Here is a 22,806-nt window from a genome sequence, read left to right on the forward strand (position 1 = left end):
CATGTCCAGGCTTGTATACTAGAGACACAGGACATCTTTGTGACTGACAATTGATCCACAATGGAGCAGGACAAGCCCCCACAATTGGTGACCCCTGCATCGGTGAAAGCCATCATCTCGAGGATTGAGGCTGCTCAGCTAACTCGGGCTCAGGAGGTAACCCTGGAGATGGTGCAATATTTTTTCTGTTGGGGTCTGATGTGGCAGTTGGGGACTGATCCCATATTTGGGCAAGATTCAGGTCTGGGCCCTTGGGAGTCCTGGGATCCTTGGCAAGCTAGGTTTGCAGACAGACTAGTGCAAAGTAGCGACCTCCTAGACTTGGCCTCTCCAGGACAAGCTAGAGTCAAACCACCCTCCTGAGACAGGGCTGGGCCCAGGAAAGGAACAGCCCCTGGAAACTCCAGGATGACCCTGAGACACAGAGGGGTGGTTCCTAGCAAGACAAGAGGAGGGTCCTAGAGTTCATAACTAGAGTCAGTTCTTGGTGACCTCTCAGAATCCCCTAAGGTGTGCCCTAGAAGCTCACAGTGAAATGACCGAAGGCTGGAATCATCCTGCTTGAGAGCCTCTAGTAGTGCATTTTTTTTTAATGGAAGCCTCTGATCCTGAGAGTTTCTTGGAGCCTACTTTTTCCAGTCTTTTGCCTCCGGATCCTTGTGAGGAGAGATGTCCAGACATCCCCAGCAAATTCTGAAATTCTGAAGAAATGTTTGCTGTGGATTTTTAGTATTCTCTACCTAACTTGGTCTTTGGTCTCTCTCTCTCTCTTTTTATTTTTTAAAAATTGTATTTATTTTTTAAGATATATTTTATTTATTTATTTTTAAAGATTTTATTTATTTACCTTTAGAGGGGAAGGGAAGGAGAGAAGGAGAGAAATATCAATGTATGGTTGTCTCTTGTGAGTCCCCTGCTGGGAACTGGCCTGCAACCCAGGCATGTGTCCGGACTGGGAATCGAACTGCGATCGTGTGGTTCGCAGGCCCGCGCTCAATCCACTGAGCTACACCAACCAGGGCTATTTTTTAAGATATATTTTATTGATTATGCTATTACAGTTGTCCCATTTCCCCCCATTATTCCCCTCCGCCCTGCACACCCCCTCCCACCCATGTTCCCCTGCTTTAGTTCATGTCCCTGTGTCATACATGTAAGTTCTTTGGCTTCTCCATTTCCTATACTATTCTTAACCTCCCCCTGTCTATGTTCTACCTACTGTACCTTTTCTCCCCCTCTCCTGCTCCCACTCCCATGCTGATAACCCTCCATGTGATCTCCATTTCTGTGATTCTGATCCTGTTCTAGTTGTTTGCCTAGTTTGTTTTTGTTTTAGGTGTGGTTGTTAATAACTGTGCGTTTGCTGTCATTTAACTGTTCCTATTTTTTATCTTCTTTTTCTTAGATAAATTCCTTTAACATTTCATATAATAAGGGCTTGGTGATGATGAACTCCTTTAACTTGATCTTATTTGAGAGGTACTTTATCTGCTCTTCCAAACTAAATGAAAGCTTTGCTGGATAGAGTAATCTTGGATGTAGGTCCTTGCCTTTCATGACTTGGAATACTTCTTTCTAGCCCCTTCTTGCCTGTAAGGTCTCTTTTGAGAAATCAGCTGACAGTCTTATGGGAACTCCTTTGTAGGTAAGTATCTCTTTTTCTCTTGTTGATTCTAGGATTCTCTCCTTATCTTTAATCTTGGCTAATGTAGTTATGATGTGCCTTAGTGTGTTCCTCCTTGAGTCCAACTTCTTTGAGACTCTCTGAGCTTCCTGGATTTCCTGGAAGTCTATTTCCTTTGCCAGATTGGCGAAGTTCTCCTTCATTATTTGTTTAAATAAGTTTTCCACTTGTTGCTCTTCTCCTTCTCCTTCTGGCACTGCTATGATTCAGATGTTGGAACATTTAAAGATGTCCTGGAGGTTCCTAAGCCTCTCATTTTTTTGAATTCTTGTTTCTTCATTCTTTTCTCATTGAATGTTTCTTTCTTCCTTCTGATCCACACCGTTGATCTGAGTCCTGGGTTCCTTGCCATCACTGTTGGTTCCCTGTACATATTTCACTTTGCATAGCCTTCATTTTTTCATCTAATTTGTGACTATATTCAACTAATTCTGTGAGCATCCTGATTACCAGTGTTTTGAACTCTGTATCTGATAGGTTGGCTATCTCTTTGTCACTTAGTTGTATTTTTTCTGGAGCTTTGATCTGTTCTTTCATTTGAGCCATTTTTTTTTATCTCAGTGCACCTGTTATTTTAGTGAGGGGCAGAGCCTTAGGTGTTCACCAGGGCGGGGCAACCCACGTCACTGTGTTGTGACGCTGTATGTGGGAGGGAAAGATCTGAGAGGGAACAATGGTGCTTGCTCCACTCTCTTGACAGTTTTCAATCACTTCCCCCACTACCCATAAGGAAAGTGGGCCTCTCTGGTGTTGGTTCCATGTGGGTGGGTTTGTGTACATTCTAGGACCCTGTGGGTCTCTCCAATGAACTCTTCTATGAGGCTGGGAGTTTCTTCTGCTGGCCCCTCAACCCCCATGGGTGTTTTCAATCAGAGATTTGAGGCTTTATTTCCCTGCACTGGAGTCCTGGGTTGCACAGTCTGTCTTGCTCCCCAATTGTTCCTCCCAGTTTATCTGCATTCGAATGTGAGACCACCCACTCCACCAGCTGCCTCCTTGCTGGAAGTTCTCTCTACCCGGCTGCCCATCTCCACACCTCCTACCGGTCTGGATGGATGTTTCTTCTTTAACTCCTTGGTTGTTGGACTTCCATACAATTCAAATTTTCCGTCAGTTCTGGTTTTTGTTTTTAAATTGTTGTCCTTTTTTTGGTTGTGGGAGGAGGCACAGTGTGTCTACCTATGCCTCCCTCTTAGCAGGAAGTTCAAGAGTTATTTATTTTTAGAGAGAGGGGAAGGGAGGGAGAAAGAGGTAGAGAATCTCTACCTCTTGTGTGGTTGCCTCCTGTGTGCCCCCCTCACTGGGGATTTGGCCTGCAACCCAAGCATGTGCCCTGACCAGGAATCAAACTGGTGAACTTCAAGTTCACAGGCCAGGGCTCAATCCACTGGGCCACACCAATCAGGGCTCTCTTTCTCTTTTTAGATATTTTTATTTTATTTTATTTTGTTTTATTTTATTTTATCGATTGATTTGAGAGAGAAAGAGATTTGTTGTTCCACTTATTTATGTATTCACTGGTTGATTCTTGTATGTGCCCTGACTGGGGACTGAACCCACAATCTTGTGTATGGGAACAATACTCTAACAAACTGAGCCACTCAGCCAGGGCCCTCACCTTAATAATCAAAATGACAGTAATAAAAGCTACTTATTTTATGTGCCAGACACTGTCCTAAGTGCTTTACAAATATTAATTTATTTAATATTTACAAAAACCCTGTGACATAGTTACTTTAATAATCCCTACTTTATAAATAAGAAAATAGAGGCCCCAAGAGCTTAAATGACTTGTCTAAGATCACACTACTAGAACGTGGCATCTGGTTCCACAGTTCATAGCTCTAAACACTACAGTCTTCTATCTTCCATACAGGACATTTCTTCCCAGCTCTCTGACATCTTGGACAATGTCAATTGTGTCATCACTCGCTTCCAGGAAGAATTAGGATATGATTTAAGAGAAAAGGCAAAATTTTACCAGATGGAGCAAAAGGGCAAGAACAGATTCATCTTGTTGGAGAAAATTGCCTCCTTCTCCAAAGATGCTAAGACTAAAGAGAAGCACTTATACGAGATCCTCCACTGGCTGGGTGACTGGGGTGAGTTTGCAGGCTGTTGCAGCCCCATGGGTAGTGTATTCCAGCTTGTTCAGTCTCTTCCTTTCACCACCCTTGGTCAGCATTCTCTGGGAGCGGGGTGTGGGGTGGTGGGTGCAGAGAGAGCAAAGACGGATCACAGTGCACTTCCAGTGAAACATTCTCCCGCTCATGCCACAGCACATTGCCTTCACTCCCTAGAGCAGCAGACAGATACCTATCAGATATCAGCTGCCATATGTGATAAAGCCGAATTCATGGGTTTGTTATGATACCTCATTTCTTAACAAGATGGAAACAAAATTCAAACCCACCCTAGCTATTTTATTTATTTATTTTTTACCCATGATGACTTTTTAAAAATTTATTTATTTTGGGGGAGGAGAGGGAGAAAAAGAGAGGAAGAGAAACAGTGTGTGGTTGCCTCTCTCATGCCCTCCCACCACGGGTACCTGGATGGCAACCCCAGCATGGGCCCTGACTAGGAATCAAACCACCCTTTGGTTCAAAGGTCGGCACTCAATTCGCTGAGCCACACAAGCCCGGGCCTACCTATTTTGTTTTAAATTTTACACCTTCATTGAGATGTAATTAACAAATAACATTGTAAAATTTAAAGTGTACAATATACCTATATGTTTTGAAATGATTATCACAAAGTTACTTAACACATCCATCATCTCACATACTTATCCTTTTTTTATGTGGTAAGAACATTTAGGATCTACTCTATAGCAAATTTTAAGTACATAATACAGTATTGTTAACGATAGTCACCATGTTGTAGTACATTAGATCCCCGGAATTTATCTTATAATTGAAAGTTTGTACCCTTGTACCAACATCTTCCCATTTACCCCCACTTCCCAGCCGCTGGTAACCACAAATCTACTCACTATCTCTATGAGTTCAACTTGTTAGAGTCTACACAGGAGATCATACAGTACAGATAGTCTTCGGCTGTCTGACTTATTTCACTTAGCATAACATCCTCTAGGTCCATCCATGTTATTGCAAATGGCAGGATTTCCTTCTTTGTATAACTGAATAATGTTTCATTTTGTATACCACATTTAAGTTTTTTTTTTAATTTTTAGATTCTACACATAGTGAGATCATACAGTGCTGTCTTTTGCTGTCTGATTTATTTCACTAATGTCCTCAAGGTCGATCCATGTTATGGCAAATGACAGGAATTCTTTCTTTTTATAACTGAATAACATTTCATTGTATATACCACATTTAAAATGTTTTTCTAATTTCTCAATTACAGTTGACATTCAATATTATGTTAGTTTCAGGTGTATAGCAGAGTGGTTAGAGTTAGACATTTACATAGTTTACAAAATGATTCCCTCAATCTCTCTAGTACCTACCTGACACCATACTTAGTTACTACAGTTTTATTATTATTTTTTCATCTTTAAAACTTTTTAGCCCTGGCTGGTGTAGTTCAGTGGATTGAGCGCGGGCCTGTGAACCACTGAGCACGGGCCTGTGAACCACACGATCATGGTTCAATTCCCAGTCAGGGCACATGCCTGGGTTGCAGGCCAGTTCCCAGCAGGGGACTCACAAGAGGCACCATACATTGATATTTCTCTCTTTCTCTTCTTCCCTTCCGCTCTAAAGATAAATAAATTTAAAAATCTTTAAAAAAACCTTTTAAAATGTTTTATTGATTATGCCATTACAGTTGTCCCATTTCCCCTCTTTCATTCCCCTCCACCCTGCACACCCCTCCCCCCCCATTCCCCCTCTTTAGGTCATGTCCATGTGTCACAAGTTCTTTAGATTCTCTATTTCCCATACTATTCTTGCCCTCCCCCCTGTCTATTTTCTACCTACTGTCTATGCTACTTATTCTCTGTACCTTCTCCCTCTTCTCCTCCTCCCACTCCCCTGTTGCTAACCCTCCATGTGATCTCCATTTCTATGGTTCTGCTCCTGATCTAGCTGTCCTCTTAGTTTGCTTTTGTTTTAGGTATGATTGTTAATAACTATGAGTTTGCTTTCACTGTTCATATTTTTATCTTCTTTTTCTTAGGTAAGTCCCTTTAACATTTCATATAATAAGGGCTTGGTGATGATGAACTCCTTGAACTTGACCTTATCTGAGAAGCATTTTATCTGCCCTTCCATTCTAAATGAAAGCTTTGCTGGATAGAGCAATCTTGGCTGTAGGTCTTTGGATTTCATGACTTGGAATACTTCTTTCCAGCCCCTTCTTGCCTGTAAAGTCTCTTTTGAGAAATCAGCTGACAGTCTGATGGGAACTCCTTTGTAGGTGACTGCCCCCTTATCTCTTGCTGCTTCTAGGATTCTCCCCTTCATTTTAATCTTGGCCAATATAATTATGATGTGCCTTGGTGTGTTCCTCCTTGGGTCTAACTTTTGGGGGACTCTCTGAGCTTCCTGGATTTCCTGGAAGTCTATTTTCTTTGCCAGACGGGGGAAGTTCTCCTTTATTATTTGTTCAAATAAGTTTTCCACTTGTCGCTCTTCCTCTTCCCCTTCTGGTACCCCCTATAATTTGGATGTTGGCATGTTTAAAGATGTCCTGGAGGTTCCTAAGCCTTTTCTCATTTTTTTGAACTCTTGCTTCTTCATTCCTTTCTGTTTGGTCGTTTTTTTCTTCCTTCTGGTCCACTCCACTGATTTGAGTCCCAGTTTCATTTACATCACTATTAGTTTCCTGTGCATTTCCCTTCATTTCAATTAGTTTAGCCTTCATTTGTTCCTCTAATCAAGCAGTTCTGTGAGTATCCTGATCACCAGTATTTTGAACTGTGCATCCGATAGGTTGGCTATCTCTTGGTCGCTTAGAAGTATTGGCTCTGGGGCTTTGAGCTGTTCTTCTTCTTGAGCCATATTGTTTTGGTCTGTTCGTGCCTGTTAGTATGAGGGGCAGAGCCCTAGGTGTTCACCAGGGTGGGGCAACTCAGTTGCTGGGTTGTGATGCTGTATGTGGGGGAGGGGTCAGAGAGGGGCAATGGCATTTTTCTGCTCTCTCTTGGATTTCAGTCCCCTCTGCTGTTTCCTGCAAGCAAATTGGGCCCTTCTGGTGCTGGTTCCCGGATGTGTGGGTTTGTGCACCCTCCAGGACCCTGTGGGTCTCTCCAACGAACTCTTTGTGAGCCTGGGAGCTTCTCCTGACACCTTGACCCCCTAAGGTTTTTCCAATTGGTGCTTTTAGGCTTTATTTCCTGGTGCTGGGGCCCTGGGTTGCGTGGTCTGTCTCACTGCTCGCTCCTTTGCCTGGTTTATCTGTGTGCGAATATATGACCATGGTCAGCCAGCCACCTTGTGCCCTCACTGTTGCCACCCCATGCCTGGGATCTGCCAACCACCGCCTGCGCACCTGAATCAGTCTGGCCGATTTTTCCTGCTGCAACCCCTCTCCACCAGCCTCCAACTCTGCCTCTCTTACCGGTCTGGATGAATGATTCATTGTTGTCGGACTTTAGTACAATTTTCTCTCTGTTCTGGTTGCGTTCTGTTTTCTAAATCTTTGTTATTCATAAACTTGGTTGTGTGAGGAGATACAGTGTTTCTAACTACACCTCCATGTTGGCAGGAAGTCCTGTAATCAGTTATTACAGTATTATTGACTATATTCCCCATGCTGTACATTACATCACCGTGACTGTTTTGTAACTTAAAATTTGTACTTCTTAATCCTTTCAACTTCTTCACCCAGCCCTCCAACCCCCCTAACATCTGGCAACTGTGAATTTATACTCTGTATCTATGATTTTGTTTCTGTTTTGTTTACTTTCTTAGACTCCACATGTAAGTGAAGTCATGTGGTATGTCTTTGTCTGACTTATTTCACTTAGCATAACATCTTCTAGGTCCGTCCATGTTGTTGCAAATGGTATGAGTTTGTTCTTTTTGTGGTTGAGTAATATTCCATTATACCACATTTTATTCATTCATTCATTGACTGACATTTAGGTTATTTCCATGTCTTGGCTCTTATAAACAATTCAATGAACCTGGACATACAGATATGTCTTGGAGATAGTGATTTTATTTTTTTAGATATATGTCCAGATGTGGGATTGCTGGATCATATGATAATTCTATTTTTAATTTTTTAAGGAATCTCTATACTGTTTTCCAAAATGGTTGTACCAATGTACATTCTCATCAGTGATGCACAAGGGTTCCCTTTTCTCCACATCTCACCAATACTTATTCCTTATTTTTTCATAATAGCCTTTCTAACAGGTAAGAGGTAGTATTTCACTGTGGTTTTAATTTGCATTTCCCTGATGATTAGTGATGTTGAACATCTTTTCATGTACTTTGGCCATTTGTATGTCTTCTTCAGAAAAATGTCTATTCATTTTTAAACTGGATTTTTTGTTATCAAGTTATTTGAGTTCCTTATGTATTTTAGATATTAACCCCTTATCAGACATAGGGTTCGCAAACATTTTTCCCATTCTGTAGATTGCCTTTTCATTTTGTTGATCATTTCTTTTATTGCAAAAACTTTTTAGTTTGATATAATACCACTTGTTTCTGTTGTTGTTGTTCTTTGCTTTTGATGTCATATCAAAAAAAATTGTTGTCAAGACCAATATCAAGAAGCTGTTCCCTTATGTTTTCCTCTAAGAGTTTTATGTTTTCAAATCTTACAGTTAAGCCTTTAATCCACTTGCAGTTAATTTTTGTGACTGGTATAAGATAGGGATCTAGGACTTCTAGTCAAGATGGAGGCACAGGCAGGCATGCTTTGCTTCCTTGCACAACCATAAGAAGGATTACAATTAGCCTCAAAACCAAAAAACACTCAGAAATGCCAGAAAATCAAACTGTATGGAAGTCCAACAACCAAGGATTTAAAGAAGACATGTTCATCCAGACAGGTAGGAGTGGCAGAGACCAGGAGCTGGAGCAGAGAAGATGTGGTGTGGCAGTGGCCACGCAGTGGTGGCAACAACTGGCGGAACGGGTGGTCCCACATTAGGGATACTGAGGGAGCAAACCCCAGGCCAGACTGCACAGCCCAGAGTTCCAGTGCCGGGAAAATAAAGTATCACAACTCTGGCTGTAAAAACCAATAGGGCTTGGGGCTGCAGAATAAACTGCAGGTCTCTCAGGGGAGTCCATTGAAAGGACCAGCAGGGTCCTAGAACATAGGCAAACCCACTCACTCTGGGAATTACCACCAAGACAACTGATAGAATGGGACCGGTCACATAAGAGACTGGAAGTGGGGCAAGTGCCAAGCAAACCTCCAGCAATCAGGCAGCAACACTACTCCCTCTCTGACCCCTCCCCCAAATACAAAGCCACGAAGCACTGAAGTGGGCTGCCCCACCCTGGCAATTACCTAAGGCTCCACTCCATACAACAGAACAGGTACCAGGTACACTAAGACACCAAGTCAAAGCAGCTCTACCGAATACACAGAAACAAACATAGGGAGGAATCAGGAGACAGAAATATAGCTCAAATGAAAGAACAGAACAAAACCCCAGTAAAAGAACTAAGCAAAACAGAGATAGCCAACCTATCAGATGCAGAGTTTAAAACACTGGTGATAAGGATGCTTAGAGAGCTCACTGAGTATAGCAAAAGCGTAAGGGAAGAAATGAAGGCTGCACTAAGTGAAATAAAGAAAAATTCACAGGGAAACAACAGTGAAGGGAAAGAAGCCAGGGTTCAACTAAATGAACTGGAACATAAGGGGAAAATAAATGGTCAACCAGAACAGAATGAAGAAACAAGAATTCAAAAAACCGAGGAGATAATAAGATGACTCTGGGACATCTCCGAATGTGCCACCATCCAAATCACAGGGATGCTAGAAGGAGAAGAGGAAGAGCAAGAAATTGAAAGGTTATTTGAAAAAATAATGAAAGAAAACTTCCCTAATTTGGCATAGGAAATAGACATACAAGCCCAAGAAGCACAGAGTCCCAAACAAGTGTGGACCCAGAGGACCACACCAGGACTACACCCATTAACTGGCCTGCAGAGGACCACACCAAGACACATCGTAATTAAAATGCCAAAGGTTAAAGATAAAGAGAGAATCTTAAAAGCAGCAAGAGAAAACTAGAGAGTAACCCACAAAGGGATTACAATAAGAGTATCATCTGATTTCTCAAAAGAAACTTTGCAGGCAAGAAAAGGCTGAAAAGAAGAATTCAAAGTCATGAAAAGCAAGGGCCTACATCCAAGATCACTCTATCCAGCAAAGCTATCATTATTGAAGGACAGATAAAGTGCTTCCCAGACAGAGTAAAACTAAAGGAGTTCATCATCAGCAAGCCCTTATTATATGAGACGTTAAAGGGACTTACTCAAGAAAAAGAAGATCAAAACTGAACATTAAGATGACAATAAATTCACAACTATCAACAACTGAATCTAAAAAACAAAAACAAGCCCGGCTGGTGTAGCTCAGTGGACTGAGTGCAGGCCTTCGAACCAGAGGATCGCGGTTCGATTCCCAGTCAGGGCACATGCCTGGGTTACAGTCCGGTTCCCTGCAGGCCAACTCCCAGCCGGGGATGCATGAAAGGCAACCACATATTGCTATTTCTCTCCCTCTCTCCTTCCCCTCTAAAGAGAATAAATAAATAAATAAATCTTTTAAAAAAGAAATAAAATAAATAAAAAACAAAAACAAACTAATAAAACTAGAACAGGAACAGAATCATAGATATGGAGATCATATGGAGGGTTATCAGAGGGGAGGGGAAGGAGGAGAATGGGGTAAAGGTATAGGGATTAAGAAGCATAAATGGTAGGTAGAAAATAGAGAGGGGGATGTTAAGAACAGTATAGGAAATGGAGAAGCCAAAGAACTTACATGCACAACCATGGACATGAACTATTAGGGGATTGCTGAGGGAAATGAGGGTACTGGGCAGAAGGGAGCAAAGGGGAAAAACTGGGACAACTATAATAGCATAATCAATAAAATATACTTTAAAAAAGATAGCGATCTAATTTCATTCTTTTCATGTGAATGTCTAGGTTTACCAATACCACTTATTGAAGAGACTGCATATTCTTAGCTCCCTTATCAAATATTAGTTAACTGTATACACATGGGATTATTTCTGGACTCTTGACTCTACGCCATTGCTTAATGTTGTCTGTGTTTTATGCCAGCATTGTGCTGTTTTGATTACTATAGCTTTGTAATATAGTTTGAAATCAGGTAGTATGATGTTTTGTTTTTCTGTTTCAAGGTTGGTTCAGCTTTGGGGGCTTTTATAGTTCTACATAAGTTTTAAAATTATTTTTCTATTTCTGCAGAAAGTGCATTCATATTACATTGAATCCATAGATGGGTTTGGGTAGTATGGACATTTTAACAGTATTAATTTTTCCAGTCTGTGAACATGGGGTATCTTTCCATGTACATGTGTCTTCTTCAGTTTCTTTCACTAATGTCTTACAGTTTTCAGTGTAGAGATCCTTCACCTCCCTAGTTAAATTTATTCCTAGGTATTTATTGTTTTTGATGCTATTGTAAATTATAGCTTTTAACTATAATTTCTTATAGTTATATAAGGAATTCAGGTTATTTCTTATACCTGAAAAAATTTCTTTTTCAGGTAATTCATTATTTATGTATAGAAATACAACTGATCTTTGTATGTTGATTTTGTATTCTGCAACTTTACTGACTTTGTTTGTTAGTTCTAATAGTTTTTTTGGTGGCACAAACTAGTTATTTTCCATAGGAACCCAAGGGTTTATTCACAGTACTAAATGATTTTTACTGTGTGGATGCTGGGTCAAACAGCACTGATGTCACAGTAAGAAACTAGTATAGCCATTTGGGTGTGAACCAGTTGCATGCAGCCATGGAGCCAGACACTACACCCATTATCAGAGTTATCCCATCACGAGGATCTGCTGTGAAGCGTGGTGGATGCTGCAGTACTGGAGGGAGGTGGCCCAGGGATGTGCCCCACCCCCCTCACACTGCCCTGCCCTGGAGAAGCTCTTAGTTCAGTGGTTCTTTAGCTGCCCTCAATTAAGCAGGACTGTTGAGTCCAGTTAATTCATTTAATTGTCCAGATATTGGACTAGGCAATATGGGGATAGAGCAATAACAAGGCAGATACCTCCTTGGCCTTATAGAACAACAATGTTGTTTAATATCTATTACATATTTACTACATGGCAGGCCTCATGTTGATCATTTTACATGTATTTTCTCATTTAATCTCCATGTAATCCTTTCACAGGCAAGGAAATTGAAGCTCAGGGGAATAAGGGATTTGCCCAACAACACACAGCTAGTAAGAGGTGAAATCAATTTGACCTCAAAACCTGCTGTTGTCACCCCTGTGCAACAGGGCTGCTTGCGGCTCCCAGAAGACAGAACTAGAGCTGTAACCTCCACTCCCTCTCTAGGTGACAGTCTGACCTATGAGATCAGGAACAGGAAGACTGAGAAGGAAGAGGAACGCCTGGACGAATGGATTGAGGTGATGGAGAAGGTGTTACCTCTCTCTCTCATTACCACCAAAGGAGGCATTGAGTCTCTCATTTCCCTTTGCTCCACTCTCATTGAAGGACAAAAGAAAAGGGGACAAAGTAGGTTCCAGGAGTACCTGGGAGTCGTGCTGGGTGGAGCACATGCCGTCTCAGGGGGAAATCACGTACCAGGGTCTGTGGGGGTCTTTCTGACTCAGACAAAACAAAAGCTTTATCTGAGATGGGTGGGCAGTGGTTGAGGCACTGAACCTGAGCTGAGCGCTGAGGAGTTCTGAGCTGTCCCTCAGGGCTGGAGGAAGGGGTAGTGTGGAGACAGATTCCTGTGGGTGCTTCCTGGAGCTGTGACCTCATGTGACATCTGGGGAGCAAAGCTAGAAGTCCAGAAAGGGTTGAGTTTGTCACTAGAGGCTGAGGTACATCCTTTCCTTACTCTGAACCCAGCCACGGAGCCAAAAGTCTGGTGAAACAAGGCCAAATGAGGCCAAACAAGACCAACAAGGATGCTCCAGGAGTGGTCGGTCAACAACAAGGTTCAACCTTAAAATTTCACTCCTGCCGGCGCTAAAAGGCACCTGAGATTATCTAACTCCTACATTTTGTAGATGAGAACACTGAAGCTCAAAGAAGAGAATAGACCACAAAGAAAGCCTGTGGCAAAACTTGGCCCTACACTTAGGTTTTCTGGTTTCTTAATTTTACTCAAAAAAGCATGGTCTTCAGAGTCAGACAGAGCTGAGTGTGAATCCCATGTGCCAATTTTTAGATGTGTGACTGAGCAAATTACTTCATTTTTCTGAACCTCATCTTCTTCATATACAAAATGAGGAGGTCACTGCCCACTTGTGGGTTCCACTTGGTACAGACATCTGGCACTGTACTTAGAACAAGCTGAGGGCTTAATACACAATAGCTGACAGTAGCATTTTACCACTGATTGTCAGGCCAGGGTCCTTATCACCAGGCAAGGTCCCCGGCTGGGGAAAGGAGGAAGCAGGGAAAGGTGGATGAGAAGGAGACAGTCTCTTCTACAGTCCTCACCATATTATTTCTCTAAATATAGTTACTTATATACTTACTCCATGCTAGATTATAAACTCCTAGAGGGCAAAGGTTGTGTCTTATTCATTTTTTTTTAGGAATTATTATTGAGTACTTATGAGGTACTTTGTTCTATGCTTGGTACCAAAGATGATTTAAATTAAATACTATGAGTTAGATGTTAGGATCATCCCCATTTTTCAGAACTGGAGGCACTGAGAAGTTAGGAAACTTGCCGAAAGCAAGTGGTAAGGATGGGATTCAAGCTCAAGTTATCTCATTCCACAATCCAAACCCTGAACCACTAGGCCATTTGGCCTCTCTGACAATATTAGCTTGATGCCAGCTTGACTTCAGTGTCATTTAATTTCCATATTTCCTTTAGCCCCCATCCAAAGTTAGCCAACACTTTTTTTCCAGTGATGTTCCCTGAATGAGCAAATGAGTGGATGCTCCAAGATAACCTCACATACGCTAGCCCTATACACGGCAGATCCAAGGGGATACAACTCTGACCATGCCTCAGCCCCGAGGAGCTGTATCTATAAACATGCTTAAACACAAGAGTGCACAGCCTTTGTTTATATATATTTTGCGGGGAGAGAAGGTCCTCCGCTTTCATCAAAGTATCAAAGGAGTTTGTAACCCTTCAAATGGAAAATGACATTAGTCATTAAAAAAAACCCATGTGAACAGGCATAGGACCATATGATAAATTCTCTATAAACACAGCCCAGTGATAACAAGAAAGGGAAGGTAAAGTGTCCCAGGTGATCTGGGGTCTAAATGCCAGGTAGGCTTCCAGAGTTTGGATAGTTGGGAAACGAAGATATTGAGGCTGTGAGGTAGCCTGATTAGAAAATAACTTTACTCCAGGAAAATACGGAGGATCAGGAGTAGTCTGAATTGAGTTAACTGGATTGAATAGTTCCAGGCTCCTCTGGACCCTGCAGGTAAGCCCTGGGCAAGCTCTGAGCTGGGCAGAGATCTGACAACCTCTCGCCTGGCCTCACATGTAGCCCCAGCTCCTTTCTTGCCAAGCTCTAGAGGAATTGGATGCAAATTTGGCCAAGCAGCATCTGGAAAAGCAGTATAATCCTTGGGACCCATGGGAGGTTGTTGCCTTTGTTCTCTCTACTTCTTCTAGTGTCCAAACACACCTTCTGGCAAGGCTGGCAGGAACAAAGTCTGCAAAAATGTACACCCTACCCTCAGCCACTGAGCCCAGAGCAGATGCTCCAGGATAAGAATACTGCCTGCACGAAGGTTTCTGAGGTGAGGTCCATGCTGCAGGAACTCCTGGACTCCACCATGTTCAACCAGGGGGAGGTCAAGGCCATCAGGTACATCTCAGCTGTGGTGGAGAACCTCAACAAGGCCTTGATCATCCAGCATGATGAGAACAGGAGCCTGGAGACCAAATACAAACAACTGAAAACAGAGATGACCAAGGAACTCAGTAGCCAGAGGCTATACTTTCAGCAGTCCCTCCAAGTCCTCAAGAGTAAGAGGGATGCCCTAATAAGGCAGTTAGAAGTTGTAGGGGAAAAGTACCATGACCTTCTCCTGATAAAGCATGCCCTAGAGTTCCAGCTGAAGAAGGCTCAGACTGCTGGAGGTCAAGCAGAAGACCCAGTCAAGATCTTCACTGACTCCCCAGGCCCCCCTGAGAAAGAGACCATTCCAAAGAAAGAATCAGTCATGGAGGAAACCCAACGGGAACCCAGGAAGGAGGAGCAGTTGTTTTCACCATTTTCCTCAGGTCCCATGGCTGCAGCTGGGGACAGTGGTGCGAGGTCTTCAACATGTCAGCCACTTTCCACCATGACCATGCATTTGAGGATCGCAGATGTATACAGCAGCCAGGACTCTGACAGTCTTCAGCATGCGCTGCCATCCTCAGTGGATCACAGGCTTTCTCAGAAATGGGAAATACCAGTGGCAGAGAGCACAGGCCACAAAGCCAAAGACCAGGAGGACTTCTTCCAGGAAGAAGCTCAGGAGAAAGAAGGACTCCACATCAAGTCTCATTGTGGGGAGCAGCTGTCCCCAGACAACTCCAGGGCTGTGGCCTTGGAGAGCGAGGTGGAGCCCTGGGAGGAGGAACTCGTCTGGGAGAGGCGGAGGCAGCAGTGGCTGCAGGAGGAGGAGATGTGGCTGCAGCGGCAAAGGGAGTGGGCCCTGCTGGAGCAAGAGCACCGGGAGAAGCTGCGGCAGTGGGAGAGGAAGAAGGTGGCAAAGAAGGAGCAGCAGAGATTGGTCCAGCCAGAAAAGGAGGAGGGGGGCCCACGGAGGGAGCTGGAGCAGCCAAGGGAAGATGAGAGAATGATTTTCGTGACTACCGGTCGATGGAGGGACTTGGAAAAGGCATCACTGTCACCTCCCCTAAGCCGGTCCCAATCTGCTTGCCAGAGCAGAAGGCCACACTTGCCCGAGTCTCCTAATACCCAGAAGACCACCCCAGGAAATCAGAGGGCCATGAGTTCAACCGAGTTTACCCAGAAACCACGGACCCACCAGGTTCCCACAAAGCCCAAGAAATCTGCTTCTGTTCCTATCGCAGGGGCATTTATCCGAAAGGTGACCCAGCCCCCTTTGTATATAACCTCAATGACTCTGAAGGGGAAGGTATACCACATGGATGTGGAGGCCCAGAGGAAGAATCTGCAGCTCCTGAGCGAGGATGCTGAGCAGGGAATGCCCCACTACCTGCGCAGCAAAGCACGGGAGCTCATCACCGGCGCCATGGAGCTGACTGTGCTCAGGCTGCAGAGCCTGTGCCATAAGTATATCCTCTACAGGAGCTTCCAGAGCCTCCGGTAGGTCCTCCCTGGCACCCACCCACACCCACTGAGGTGCGTGGGCACAGCCAAAACCCAAGGGGAAAGGAGGAGCATGGGGCAAAGGGGTTGGGAAGAATCACCCCTGGCCTGAAAAAGGTACCCCTGAGGCCTTGGGCAACCCCAAAGAAGTGGGAGGTATGGTACGTACACACTGTTCTCCATATAGTGGCTTTTTTCTCTAGGCTCGCTTCCTTATGTCTTCCTGTCTCCTACACCCCCATCCGTAACCCACCTAATATGCTCTCTCATTTACCTTACTTTCTTCCTATTTCCAGCCCAGCCCCAAGGATCCTCACCTGACAATGCCTCCCACTTCTCTGCTCCCTGTCTTCCTTAGCTCTCACCAACCTCTGCTTCTCTTCTTGTTCCCAGCAATTACAAATGCAGCATCATTTCTGGTTAACAGACTTAGAGGGAAAAGAAGGCCTGTTCATCCACTAAATGACTTCCCTTTCTCTCCAGACAAGAAGTGACCAACCACATACAAGCCATTCGAAAAACTGGGGCTACCTACAAAGCCCAGAGTCTCTACATCTCCCTGAAGAACATTGACCACCTGCAGGACCTTCGCCTGAAGGCCTGGACAGACAAGCAGAAGGACCTGGAAAAGAAGCGCCAAGCGTGCCTGAGCAGTATGGTGACCATGTTCCCCAAGGTGGGCCTCCTGTCTGGTGACCTTCTCCAGGGTCAGCACAGCCAGTAGGAAGGGGGCCAGGAATGTGGGGTGTGACTGGGGACAAGAGGGGCAGATGGTAAATGAGAGAACAGCTGAAGGCCTCTGACCAGGAAAAGGGGAAGGCAGGAGGTGCCTGAGTGCAAGGAAGGGCAGCTTTTCAATCTCCATATATGGGGAGGGCAATAGAGAGGGACTTTCAGAAAGAGCTTCAGAAGACTCCTCTGGAGGGGAAGTTAGCTGGACCCTGCAGTCTCAGCTTTGCAGTGAGCCCCTCCCTCCCCGGTGGTTCTCTGCCCTGCTCCTGTAAGTTCTCCAGGGCTGGTCACAGCTGTCTTCTTCACCCTTGTGCTAGGGGCTTGCTTTGCTTCTCTCGGGGGACAGCCCCCTGCTTTCCAGATGCCAGGTCTCCCTTGTTTTCATGGAGTACCTCCTCCAGTCACTTCCTGACAAAGGGTGCTGGGCAGACAAAAGCATTGAGACCCTGGTTGTCTGAAAACATCTTTACTTAGTATCTACTCTCACTCTTAATTGACAGATAGTTTGCATGGAAATGTTAAGTGTAGGTTAGAATTCGTTTTCCCTCACAGTTTTGAAGACACTGGTCATCTAGGTTTGGTGTTGCTACTGAGAGTCCCAAGTCATTCTGAGTGCCAGTCCATTGGGTTTAACCTGTTTTTACTCTTCGGGTTGGCTTCAGTTTCTTCTCCACCCCTTCCCAACCCCAGCCCCATTACTCGGGTGGAGAAGCAGTGAGTAACATGGTTCCCAGGAGGTTAGCCCACAGCTTGGAGGGACTGGAGAATCCCACAGCAGTGACTCAAAACATGCTGGGATCTCCCCAAGCGTTGGGCCAGAGAGTAAGGCCCCTGAGTCCTGAGCAGCAGTGGCCTAGGTCTGGGGGAAGCAGTGTGCTAAGTGACCCTGTGTCAGTGCCAGCAAGAGGCAATTGGAAGAGCCTTGGCAATGGAGGTATCTCTCTCCTCAGTTGCCTAACACCTTATTCTAGTCCTGATCATCTCCTGTGTCTTGCTATACTGGTTTTGAGGTTGAGACGGAAATGTGACTTCTTTTGGTGACTGTGAGGGTTCCCCCAGGTCCTTGCCCAATGCCTGGGTGGGGGCTGATGAAAAGATACCCAGAGTACTCCAGGCACAACGAGGCCCCTGGTCACAAACGCTGAGAGTACCTCAGGAGGTACAGCTACTCTGGATTCCTTTGTTTTTTTCCCTTGCTGTTTTACCCATTGTCCAGATTCTCCATCACAAAGGAGATAACAGGAACTGATCTAGCAAATAAGAATCCAAGGAATCTCTAGCAAATTTAATACCCTGGGGTCCCAGGGGCTTCTCACCCTCCCTGCTCAACCCTGAGTTAGGCAATGCCTCCCCTGCACTAGAGAGGGGATAATTTCCTGTCTCCCTTATGCTTCTCTGCTGGTTTCTCTAGCTCCAGCAGGAGTGGAACATTGACCTGCACACCCCTGTGCTCACCTCCTCAAAGTCAAGGAAAAGCAAGCCACCCCCATCCTTACTCCAGCGTGTCCACTCCAGCAGCTCCTTCAGCAAGAAGCCCCCAGAGCATCTTCCATCAAAGTACCAGGAATATGTGCCTGGACAGATGGCCCGGTAGGTGCAGGGAAGTCAAGGGTACACTCACATGAATGGATGGGGAAGCAGGGAGCAGGGGTGGCCACATTTGGGAGGCTAGCAGCTCCAAAGGGCACAGATAGGCAAGGCTCACCCCATGAGTTGCAAGGCACCTGTCTTCTCAGCTGCTCTGCTCAGCTCCGGCCATTGGCTCAGATTGGGGCTGGGGTGTGCATGGGAGTGTGGGCTTCAGGGGCCAGCCTAACCAAATGTGTTTCACACTGCGCAGTGGAAGGATGCTGAGGACCCACAGCTGAGAACTTACAACCATTTCTCCCCTGAGCATTGGTCCAGCACCTGCCATTGGGTTGTCCACATAAATAAGCCTGATCCTCCCCGCCATGTGGCCCTGGGATAAAAAAGAGGCACTGTGAGCCTCTGGGCAGCCAAAAAGACCCACATCCACACCACCCTTGTCTGGCGAGTTCAGGGTTTCAGCCGCAGGACATGGGCCTGGGGGAGGCTCCTCAGCCAAAGGAGCCCCAGAGAAGTGAGTGAGACTTAGGGTTAACAGGAATAGAGGTGACAAGGAGGGCAGTGACAACTATTTGAGAAGGAAAGAAAACCGTGTCTTGAACCTTGTGGCCCTGGAGAGCTTTTGGCTTCTCAGTCTCCTTTCCTCTGCATGTCTAACTCTTTGTCTCTTTTTTACACTTTCCATCCCTACTTCTCCTACCCAGCCAACGGGGGAACCTGATGGAGGCTGTTTGGAAGACTGACGTGGCCTCCTCCAGTCACCCAATAGAAAAGAAGACCCCCACCAGCCTGTCTTGGGACCAGCTAGGCGGGTGCCCAGACATTCCCCGGCTGCTGGAGTTGGATGTACATTCCTCCTACCACAAAAGCTTGATGTCCCTCAAGGCCCAGAAAGGTGCACAGCTGGGCAGTTGATCCAGATTCAGGGAGACCTGCCCACCACGGGTGGGGGGCCAGAGCACACACTGTCTCTGTCCAGCAACCCAAGAGGTCTCTTTCCAAACACTAATAATGACCTCATTTATTACGCCACATCAGACAGAGTGATGCTTGCCTGCCTCATCAGCCATCAGCTTGGGTCCCCAGGCCAATTTCAGTCTAGTTTTCTCAAAGGACTTCCCATGGTATCTCAGAAGGTCACTACAGAAGTCTTTTCTTCTCCTTGTTCCCTGCACTGCCAATGAATTGCTCAAGAGGTGTAGCCCGCCTTATGTCTGGGGGTTGTTTTCAAAGAGAGCCAGGTGCAGGGTGGATAGATGAGGGAGACCAAGAATTGCATGATAAACCTGAGATATAGGCTTGGGCCTGCCTTTGGCACTGTCATTTCCTGCAGGCCTTCAAGAAGTGTTCCTGGAAAGAGCAGCTGTGGGGAGTGAGGGAGGTGTCCGTGGACCAGCAATCAGCTTTTCTGGTTAGGAAGGTTCAACTCTCCTCTGCCTCTCCTGGCTGGAAGTTGTCACTACTGAAGACTCAAGGCTCTTTCAAGCAGCCTTTCTAGATGACCAATCCCAGCTGCCTCCTGTGGCTGTGGCCCTGCCCCAATTAAAGGTTTTTATAGGGAGAGGGTACTGATGCCTGGCAGTCTAGACCTAACCAGAACCCAGAGCTGTGAGATGCTGGTGCTGCTGCCACCCTTCAGACTGGGACTTAGGTAACACAGGGTAGCATGGCAGCATCCGAGAGGGCTGATCTCTAGCTAGGCTTCCACTCTGAAGTGGGCTGAGAGTCCCAGCTGGACATCAGCATTACAGCCTACTTCGTATATGGATAGAGTTTCTGGAGAGTTTCCAAGGGGCGTGTGTATGTGTATTACTATTGTTGTGGATTGATTTGGATATAGCATACACAATTGAGAACAACAAAATAAGCCACCGTGGCAGAATAAAGTGACCCATGAGTCAAATGGGGCCCCAACCTGCTGAGATTTGGCTAAACTTGGCCAAAGGGCCCCATGGTGGTGTCTCACCTGAGTTCCTTCTCTCCTCCCTCCAGATCCCTGCCAGTGTTGGGCTCTACTTGGCATCTGTTTGAATTGGAGTCCCCTAACTCCTTTGTTCTTCCCACACATGCAAATATGTACATATAAATACCAAGGGTACACACTGCATTTGACCCTGAGCATTTTGTGATGTTAGTAACTTTTGGAAAATGTAAGAGGGTGATGCAGAAAGGGATCCACAGAGAACAGCACCAAACAGCAGCCTCTTTTCTCCCCCTCTCTTTGGTATACCGTGCAGAATTTAAAAACTCCTTCCTGTCTCATGCAGAGCTGTTCCACCCACACCCAGGCCTCCCCTGGGATCTCAGCTTCAGACTTAAGCACTTATCAAAATATTGTTCCCAGCAAAGACATCTTCCCCTTGCCAGGGGAATTCAGGTGAATACAATTTTCTTCCCCACTTTCCAACTCTGTATAAGTTTACTCACTTTATCTCACTGCCAGGTGTAGAGGCAAGGCCCTGCTTCTGTCTTCTTTTTCCATATCCAAGGTTGGCACTCCCTACCAGTGTGTCAAGCTGGTCCTTCGCATTTCAGTGTGGGGGCCTCCTGGGTTGTCTGAGATCCTGTTACTGTAGCATGAGGACCTGCTGCTCTTTAACCAAAGTTCTCTGCCACCACCTAGGCTACTGCTGCCTCTAGTGGGTAGGGGTGGATGTGTTGCTTTCTTTGTGAGAACTCTGAAGACACACTCTGCTTCCACTCCCAAAAGTGCAGCTTCTCTCCTACCACCTGCCTCTGGCCCACAATGAATCCTCAAATCCACCAGCTTCGTGGTCTCAGGTCACTCACCTCTTTGTGATCCTGCTGACCTCACCAGTGCCCCTGGCCACGCTGTCCAGTTCACAGCACCACCTGGTTTCATAACTAGGACCACCAACCTTGCACTGACAGCCCCATTATTCTCAATCTGCCTGGTACTGACAGCCCTTCTCGTCTCAGGCTGGCTGAGGTGCTCTCTCAGCATGTAGGGAAGGGCTATTCATCTTCCCTCTGTGGTTTGGGGCACTAGGAATACCATGTCCCTCAAAAACCAGCAGACCTCCTCCTTCATGGTCTTCTTCTGGGCTTTTGCCTCACAAGTGTCTTCCCTGGGTTCTCCATCTGACAGGTGAGATAGCTACGTGTCTGCACACACCAAACGTTGTCTGCAGTAGGAGAAGGATCTTAACCTTCACTCTAACTGCCCTCCCTTGCTCAGGGCCTATTTCCGCACAGCCAAAGTTCACAGTGGTTCACATGTGTGCTCCGAACTGTGGGCAGTGCAAACTCACGCAGATGTCCAACATGCTGCAGAGGAGAGGGCTTCTAACTTGGTTTCTGGGGAGGAGATTAGATGGCAATGGAGATGGGTAGGAAGAAGCAGGGAACAGTGAGAGGAAGGAGGTGGGAAGTATTCTGTGCTGTGTGACAAGAAACAGACTCACAAGAACAGAAGCAGAGCCCCCAGGACACGGCAGAGATGTGTGCCAAGCAGTTCTATGTTCAGGCCAAGTCTGGGCCCAGCCCTGGTCTCCCAGAGAAGACCTGGGGAGCTCTTGGGTGGGGTGGGTGGGGGCACTCCCACCCAGAGGCCTTGTCTCTGCTGCTCCCCGATCTGTAACCACATTAACTCTTTCAGTGTCTCAGCAACTCACAGAAAGGAATGCCAGGATCCCTCAAGTGAGTCAGCCGAACTTGTTCACAGAAAGTCAAGCAAGTTGCCCCCTGGAGCCCTAAAAAGTCAGAAGGATCGAGACAACCACAGTTGCCACTCCATCCCTGAGCCAGTGATTCTCAAACTTTAAGGTGGCTAAAATTACATGGGAGTCTGTTCCAGATTCAGGTTCCCAGCTGGTGTTTTTCAACAAACACCAGGGGTGCTGCTACGTAGTCCTACAACTTTGAGGAACTCTACTTTCCTCCACTTCCCAAACTGTATATTTTTAATTAAATAGAGATATGTTTATTTTTAAATTTTTTTCTGTCTCATTGCTGAAACCCACACCTTCCCGGCTGAATTTTGGAACCAGGTCCACAACCACTTGACCAATGACTGGGACACCAATCAGAGAAGACTTCCCATGTGCCGTCTGCCCTTAAGAGCCAAGAAGCAGACAGTCATGAGTGGTGCCTGCCACAGGGTCAGGAATACCTGAATTAATCAAAGGTATGGGCACATAAGTAACTGAAATGCTGATCACTAGCATGAATGCACAGAGGATAAAAACAAAAGGAAATAGTACATATAAGTCAGAGCCAAGTGTCACTGTGTGGGAGGCAAAGGCAAGTAAGTCCCCCTAGGAGTGACGGCAAAAGTGGCAGAAGTGAAAACATGGAGGTTCCAAATCTAGATGGTGTGGGCTGAGGAGACCATCTTGGGCAACTA

The 22,806-nt window shown here is 45.6% G+C and overlaps 1 protein-coding gene across 1 annotated transcript; it reads left to right on the plus strand.

The window, feature by feature from the left end:
- The first annotated feature begins 60 nt into the window (after positions 1-60).
- Positions 61-22,225, plus strand: FAM186B (family with sequence similarity 186 member B). Its single transcript, XM_037030978.1, has 8 exons — positions 61-156; positions 3,561-3,786; positions 12,178-12,360; positions 14,447-16,118; positions 16,605-16,797; positions 18,265-18,443; positions 19,145-19,329; positions 22,059-22,225. The coding sequence occupies exons 1-8, from the start codon at positions 61-63 to the stop codon at positions 22,223-22,225; spliced, it is 2,901 nt and encodes a 966-aa protein (XP_036886873.1).
- Positions 22,226-22,806: the final 581 nt, after the last annotated feature.

This window comes from Sturnira hondurensis, unplaced genomic scaffold (assembly GCF_014824575.4).
Source record: "Sturnira hondurensis isolate 20B ecotype Veracruz unplaced genomic scaffold, ASM1482457v3 Scaffold0020903, whole genome shotgun sequence".
In the NCBI taxonomy this organism is placed as follows: Eukaryota; Metazoa; Chordata; class Mammalia; order Chiroptera; family Phyllostomidae; genus Sturnira; species Sturnira hondurensis.

What these genes read in the sequence shown, in the direction of transcription:
- FAM186B (XM_037030978.1), top strand. Translation starts at nt 61, where the DNA reads ATGGAGCAGGACAAGCCCCCACAATTGGTGACCCCTGCATCGGTGAAA. An exon ending in CCACTGGCTGGGTGACTGGG is followed by an intron (nt 3,787 to 12,177) that starts GTGAGTTTGCAG and finishes CTCCCTCTCTAG; the next exon opens with GTGACAGTCTGACCTATGAG. An exon ending in ACAAAAGAAAAGGGGACAAA is followed by an intron (nt 12,361 to 14,446) that starts GTAGGTTCCAGG and finishes TACTTCTTCTAG; the next exon opens with TGTCCAAACACACCTTCTGG.